General features: G+C 36.9%; 1 protein-coding gene across 1 annotated transcript; it reads right to left on the minus strand.

The window, feature by feature from the left end:
• Window positions 1–424: 424 nt before the first annotated feature.
• Window positions 425–1,992, minus strand: LOC115947415 (protein FAM240B-like). The gene is made up of 2 exons (XM_031054119.1): window positions 1,853–1,992; window positions 425–503 (listed from the first exon to the last, which is right to left on the minus strand). The coding sequence occupies exons 1-2, from the start codon at window positions 1,990–1,992 to the stop codon at window positions 425–427; spliced, it is 219 nt and encodes a 72-aa protein (XP_030909979.1).
• Between the last annotated feature and the right edge of the window lie 5,776 nt (window positions 1,993–7,768).

Raw genomic sequence — 7,768 nt, forward strand, 5'->3', positions numbered from 1 at the left:
CCAAACCAAAGCCCTGAACTATTAATTAAACAATTTTAAAAGAAAATAACTTTATAAGGTTATGATTAATCTATGCAGAAACATAAAATGTTGAGGAAATACCTCTGCTGAGCACTAACTGTGTAACTAAATTCTTTTTCCTAGCATCTACAGCTCAGTGAACCATGATTTATTAGTCTTCAGACTACTAATACAGAGGACTTCAGAGTACTTCAGTCTCTGTTTGTCAAATGAAGGGATGGATGCATAATCTTAAAACCAACATCAGACATGTTACAAATAAAACTTCTAACAATGACAGCTAATTAATTATAGCTCATGTAAGCCACAAAGTAAAACTGACTTTAGCTTTTGCATCACACCATCATGCTTTCCTATGAAAAAATTCCCTTTTTTCCTCAAACGTGTAATGAATGTGGGATCTTCAATTGGATGTGTCTTCGGGTTGGGTCCTCAACATCTTTATTCTCTTTTCCAGCCTCTCCATCCATTCATTTCTTAGCCTAAGGACAGAAACATGGATTAGCTTGCCCAGAAAATTTTACAAGGAACAGGTTAATATCCTTCATGTTTCCCATTGGTGGTAGGCTTTGGTGCTTATTCCCAGTTGTCATGCAGACTGACCTCCCCTTTAGAGTGCTCTGCTTAGCAGCACTTGAGGACCAGCTCTTAAAACCCGATGAGCGCTCATCTGATCTGTGGTTCATCTTCACCATGCCCTCTCTCAAGTGCCTGTGTATGCTGGAGTGACTTGTCACCTGCACTGGAGATTGCCTGCTGCCACCTGCTGGGTAGCATCACCCGGCATCTCCCCAGTCCCCCTCCTCCTCAGAAGTACCTTAAAAAGATTACTTCATAGAGGCTACTGAGCACTGTGTGGCTTGGAAGCACTATGTGTGTTGAAACTTCCGCTAGAACCATAGTGCACAGCTTTAGGTGACAGGCAGCATTTTGTGTGTTTTGGGGTGGTTTTTCTCTTAGTATCTAGGTACCACAGAAAGACTGCCTTAAATAGAAAAGACAGAATTTCACAATTGAGGACTCAGTCAAGACACAAAGATCATGTTAGTTACAAATGGATAAAACATACTAGACATTAATTCCAGTGTTCCTTCATCCAGTGTTATTAATGCAGGGCCACCGTTGCTCTTCTATTTTGAACCATCAGTATAAAGACAGGTATGAAGGAGATTTTGTAAAATAAAAAATGTTTACTCATTGAATAATCTCAAACCAAAATACCCATCTCTGCAAGAGCCTTCAATTTATGGAGATTTCAAGTGAATTAAAACTACTGGTCTTGCTGTGGACTGATCTTCCTCATTGTGGCAGATTAAAGTAAATATAAGTGATATAAACACAGCTATGGATGACAATTGCCTTAACTAGTCGGTACACTTAGACTGTCTGCTTTATCATGCATTTATCTCATCCAAAATTAAGACAATGAACTCAAACTATATTCTTGTGAAAACAACGCTATAGAGAAAAAAGGCGGGCCAGGTACACATCTGTGCTAGGTCTGCTGTTAAAATAAGTCTTGTTGTTCAAGACAAACCTGCATTGCTAGATATCGTCCTGGTAACTTCAGAAAGTTCTACACTTCAGATCCATTTAAGAGTGGAATAAAAATGAATTATTCTCTTATTAAGTTAATTATCCTCTTATTCTCTAAGCCAAAGCTTAGACATGTTAGGATTAGCATGTCAATTTGGGAAGATACATTATTTTCTAAAAATCTAAGAAAAATATTTTCAGCTTTCATTGCATGACTTAAATATAGGTATCACTTTTCTTTAAAAAAGAATTACAGTGCAAACTCAAATAACATTTCTGGATGCAAACTACCCACTTTGTTAGAGCACTTCTTTGCTGACGTTCTTTTTCAAACTGCAGATACCGTGTTTGTTGTTCAATAGTCTTTTCCCAGAAGTTCCTCAGGTCACTAGTTTCACATCCTCTCACTTCATGACGTATGTATTGGCTATTCATTTTCTCTAAAGGAAAAATCTGAAAAAGCATATAACAAGTTATTGGCTCCTTGTCTGTTTCCATGGCTAAAGCACACTCTTGCTGTTTTGGATTTCCACAGCATGGGGGTCACATAGTTTGGTTTTGATTTTGTGTTTGTCTTCTTTTGAAGCATCAGGATAACAGTGGGCATGGCTTTCTATTTCAGCTTTTCATTCCTAGCTATGATACTTGAGAATATGCAGTTTTCAGTGATTTAAAATCTTGCTAATTGACCTCAAATATCTCTCACTTCCACCTGCCTGCAACCTGTAAGCACACACTGCAGGACAGTTCTGTTGTATTCTTTAGTCTGATGATTAAGATACTTCTTACTGTACACATAAATCGAAAGGAAATACAATAATTGCCAGATCTAGTGGGATATTTCACATTGTTTTAATGACCATAATACAATAAAGTGACCATTATAGATTAAGATTAAAACAGTGAAGATGAGCCAGGTGATTTGCTGTTAATTCTTATTTTACCGTGGCATTATTCAGGAATGGAGAATTTTTTTTGTGTATAAAAGTATGTACATTATGTTATAAGACGTTGATTTTTGTAAAACTCAATTCGTTTATTAAATATTTCTCCCTTTTCTGCAATTTTCTAATCAGAGCAAATTCATAGGATATATTTGTATATCTGTGACAATTTTGTACTCCCCCCCTTCATTTAATGTCATCCTAAAAATAAATCTTGGAGTAAATTTTATCCTACAAATCTATCTATCTATGTCTTGGGATGACAGTCATGGGATGACAGTCTTAGGCTAACAGTCAAGCCCCTGTATCCCACATTACAGCCAGAAAGTCATATCATTACTTTCAAAACTTCATTAAATATGGAATGAGTATATCTGTGCTGCCTTCCAAATTGCTGTGTAGTTTTGCATGAACACGCCATTATAATATTTTCCAGAACATTTTTTTTTTTAGCATGTATTTAGGGCTCTATCATGCATTGTTTGAATTCCTGGCAATTATTTGTAATTTATTTTAATCAGAGCCATAGAGAGCTAGTAAACAAGCCCCTCAAGGCTAACTTGGAAGAGCTTGAAGAAACTGCTGCCATTCCCCTGCCAGGCATTGTAAGAAAAGCAAAATTGGGAATTGGTAATCTTTACAAAATTTAATTTAGATATTTGGCTGTTTTGTGAAAAACCGTGAGACACACTATGAATACTCTATGAACAGAGAGCAAAGACAGGCCTTCTGAAGGGGTCCCTTTCTTGCTGAGATTTCCCGTGACTCTCTTGTGGCTTTCTATAAAACCTCCATACATCTATGGCCTCCAAATGACAGAAGCACAGTATTTGAGCCTGATTTTGCAGAAAAAAAAAAATAAATTACTGAGCATCTTTGTCAGGTTCTGAGCAAATTATAGGTAGATGTGTAAGTGTTTGCATCAGTCTGAAACTTGAATTGCAAATACAGCTGAACACCCGCAGCTGTGGTAGGGGATAAACAATTCCTTGGCAAGAGTTTTCTTAATAAGAATATGTGTTTCTATGTAATATATGTATTCTATAAAAATCCAAATATATATTCATGGCAACCAAAATTTCTTCTCCCAGGTAGCAGTTACTACCCTTTTTTAATTTTTGTGTAACAGGAGTGATCTAGAAATATATGAAAACTACATGGTAACAACCATTTAGGTAGTTTTTAGTCACCTAAGTTTTAGCCATCTAGTGAACTTTTCACTCCAAGAGTTAATCTCTAAGAATAATCCTATTTCTGAAGAGCAGCAAGCAAAATTCCCAGATATCTCTGAGGCTCCAAAATAAACTGCCAGGAAATAATGTTTCCTGGTTTCTATAATCAGAAGCAATCCCAAAGCATAAGAACTTCCTCCTTCTGAATAATTATGAATTCCTGTTTAATATATTATAGATATATCTTTTCTATATATATGAGAGTGAATATCTCTCCTGAATAAGACAAAGCTGTGGAACTCATTGCCATGAGGTATAACTGAGTCCAGGTGTATGTTTTTATGGTACACTTATCCTTTATTAGTTTTAAATACACTACTTCCTTGTTTGATTGCATATATTTTTGTTGCTGGCTTAAAAATATAGAATAGATGTGCCTCTCCAACACCCCTTCCCACAGCAAAAAAATCCAAAAGAAAAAGCTTTAAACACAGTGAAAGAGAAGTTTGGAATTAGTTTTCATTGTTATTCACCTCACATCTTGCGTTGGATGTTAGAACACTGTTGAGATTACTAAGTGTGTACAGTCTACACATTACAGGTTTAGGTAGGTTTTCTGGGTGGGGGAGCAGGAATTAGTGCTTTTCTCTATTATCTGCAAAATTTTATTTTTATGTGCTTGCTCAGGCATAACAAGAACATTGTCCAAGCCTTTTATTTTGTGTTAATGTATGGATACATGGGTATTGAATTTTCTCTTTTTCAAACCTTAATCTTCATTTTCTTTTCCCCTAATATTGGAGAACTGTCAAATATGTATCAAAGCACCTTAACTTAGAACTTCTGTGCCATTATTTAATTGATCCTTGTGCATCCTTGATAAACATGTGTGTCAATGTGTCAACATTTGCTTTTCTGAACTGTAAAATCATCCTATCCTAAATTACCTTTTATTTCAATCTATTTGAGTCTGCTCATGTGCTGATTGTAGGAACTGCATGATAACTCTGCCAAAATAACCCACCTAATTTGTTTCATCTTTATGCATTCTGTGCCTAGGTGTTTGAATTCACCTCTGTTCTGCCATCCATTTCAAAACTGTTGCCGTAAGCCTTCAGGGTTGTGTAAGAAATCAGAGATATTAAATGTAATCTATCAGTGTTTTACTTGTCCTAAGATAGACTTTTCATGCTAAAACCTCAGCGACAGAAACTCTTTATTTTCCCATCCTACTACATTTTTTGTCCCAGAGATTAAAGTGACAAATGCCTGTATTGTGGCTTTGCACCAGCATTATCACCTGTGTACACCTTATTTTCATGCCTAAAAACCTCATTCAATGTAGTTAGCAAAAGGGACATCGCTTAATATAGAAAAAAATAATGGAAAAGACTTAATGAAAGCAGCCTCCAAAGCAGCCTTAATAAATAATCTTTATGTATGGTACAATAATTTGGCAAAAATACACTGTTAAATCATTTAAGCTATTGTAATAAACACTTTTATAGACCTTACAGTTAGGTCTGACTTAAACTAAACTGCAACAGTTAGGAACAAAGAAGGTTTATTTAAGTCTCTAGTGACAGTCCTTCAAGACAACAATAATGTGAGCCTCTTTCTGGTAATCGTCATTGACAGAGTCCTGTTCGCAAGCTGGTGAACAAATGTAGCAGCTCAAATGAAAAGAGTAACTGGGTAGACTCCAGGAAGGCTTTATCCTATATAAGATGAAGATGATTATTTATTTTTAGATTTAATAATTTTGTTATTTATACTCAGTTTGTTAAAAGACGTCTTAGAAAGGTAGGGGAGCAGTGACACTAGCACTGCTACACTAGCACTGCTACCTGAATCTCTGGAAAAATTATGTTTGTAGAACAAAAGAGGAATGTAAGATCAATTCGATGTGACATCTTGACTTTTTTGTAAGTAAAAAAAAATCAATAGTTTGAGGCTGGAACTCACTGGTTGTATGAAAAACCATTACCATGGAAAGAAACATAACATTCTGTGGAGAGAATTGAAATTCACAAGCTTCTTAGATACAAAACGGTATGTAAAGAGAAGTGTAGGGCTTTTTTCATGTAGTAGAACACAGATTATTACTTTAAATGGTTTAAAAAAATTTACAGAACATCTATATGCATCAGAAAAGCTATTTTTTCCACCTTCTTATGCTTCTTGCATAACACAATAAGTCAGAGTTTTCAGGGTGTTATGCATTTCCCTAGAAAAAATACAGTATTTTATTCATCTATGTTTTCATGGACCTTGCTTGGAGATTGTGCTTATTACATAAGTGCATTTTATTAATAAAAAATTGCATGATGTATGGGAGTGTAGGTTATTTATGCTAATGTTGATGTTTGACTTTAAAACAATGAGAAATCTGCTTTGATTTTAGAAAATTGGACTAGTAATAGCAACCATGATTTCCATCTCTTTCCTTGCATCTTGAATACCTAATCAATCTTCTGCTTCTGCAAGTAGCAGCAATTCACAATGTTTGCTTTGAGATCCTGGCTGGGGAAGCATACATGCTTCAAGTCTAACTTAGGTCTATAGATCCTAGGTAAAACTCTTTGTGGGCAGAAGAAAGCATTTTAGTTGAATCTGCTGTACCTTTCTGTTTGTGTGGCAGTTGCATAGTGCTGTCTATCTCATGAACAGCCTCATGTATTCTTGGTCGGGAAACTGTTGGCTGGGTATAAACTCCAGTCAAATTAATTGGATTTTTCCATGCAATGGGTATTTTATGTGTATGAACATGCCAACCAGACTGACATGTGACTGAGCAATACTAGTAGGAGTTACCTGTGTGCATGAGTTACAGGTATTTGTTTAGCTAATCAAAGCTAACATGCAAGCTAAAATGTTCGCACTCAGGCACTATGCAGCAGTCTCTATTCAAACATTTACCTAGTTCCTAATTCTGACAGTTCATTATTGCTTTTCTGTGAAAAGCTGATAGATCTATTTTTCTGATCTGGAGAATACCTATTCTTAAAATGCTTTGAGCTATTACGAAATTTGGACCATTTCTCATATGAAAAGCCAGGTTGGATTTAAGGTCCCTTTCAACCCAAGCCATTATCCTATGATTCTATTATATCACATGTTTTTGATGAAGAAACATACTAAGGCAAGGCTTGTGGCAGCTATGTGATTTTTGAATCTTGTACTGCTACAGTGGCAGTATCAATGACTGTGAACACCACACACTCCAGGTGTTTCCTTCTGTCATCCTCATCTGTTAGTCCTCAGTTCTCTTTGCTTTCACTCTTCCCTGGCCACCAGACTCCAGTACAGTGGAATTATCAAACTGGAGGGAACTGATTCTTTGCCTTGCTTTTCTGTACCAGAGGGCTCAGCAGTCCTCTGGCTGAGGGTTAAAATTCTTAAAACCTTTTGAGCAAAACACTTGAGGAATCAACAATTTTATTTCCCTCCAGCTCGTCCATTCAATTGTTATTATCCTAGTTCTGCTCCTGTCCCTGTTTGTTTATTTAGCTTCTTGCTCTCTGTCACTTCAGTTCTCAGTGAGACTCTTTCCTCAGCACACAACCAAGGGCTTCTGCAGGAGGTCACTTCAGTTTTTCCTTCTTCACCTTTGTGTCTGCTGAGCTTCTCCTCCTGCCCTGTTCACCTCCCATGCCAGCCCTCTGGATTAACCTGGCTGACTGACACCTCTGTTTTCAAACATTTTCCCAGCTGATTTCCTCAGGTCTATTACTCCCTCTGTAAATTCTCTCTCCATTTCTTGCTGGGGCTGCTTTTCTCCCCACCTGCCCATGCTGATATCACCAACCTTTTCCTGGAGCACCTTTTCATCTCCCCTCTGCTCCTCAGCTTCTCCCACTCTCTGCGCCTTTATCTCTGTGGTGGCTGCTTGCATTCCCACACATCCTGCCACCAGCACACACAAACAAGACTGTGGTGGTAGTTGCACAGAGGTGAGCATCAAGGAAACAAGCATTCATAAGCATCATCTAATACAGAATGTCCAGATACCTTTCCTGGACTTTCCATAGATTTATCAAACTTTTCTTGCTTTTAATTTCAACATCTAAGGCATATTTAAAACAACTGCCTATC

Source organism: Melopsittacus undulatus, chromosome Z (assembly GCF_012275295.1).
Source record: "Melopsittacus undulatus isolate bMelUnd1 chromosome Z, bMelUnd1.mat.Z, whole genome shotgun sequence".
In the NCBI taxonomy this organism is placed as follows: domain Eukaryota; kingdom Metazoa; phylum Chordata; class Aves; order Psittaciformes; family Psittaculidae; genus Melopsittacus; species Melopsittacus undulatus.

Excerpts from the sequence above, each read along its gene's own strand:
- LOC115947415 (XM_031054119.1), bottom strand. The coding sequence starts at position 1,992 with ATGAATAGCCAATACATACGTCATGAAGTGAGAGGATGTGAAACTAGT. Across the intron at positions 504-1,852 it reads CAAAGAAGTGCTCTAACAAA|GCTAAGAAATGAATGGATGG; the intron begins GTGGGTAGTTTG and ends TTCTGTCCTTAG.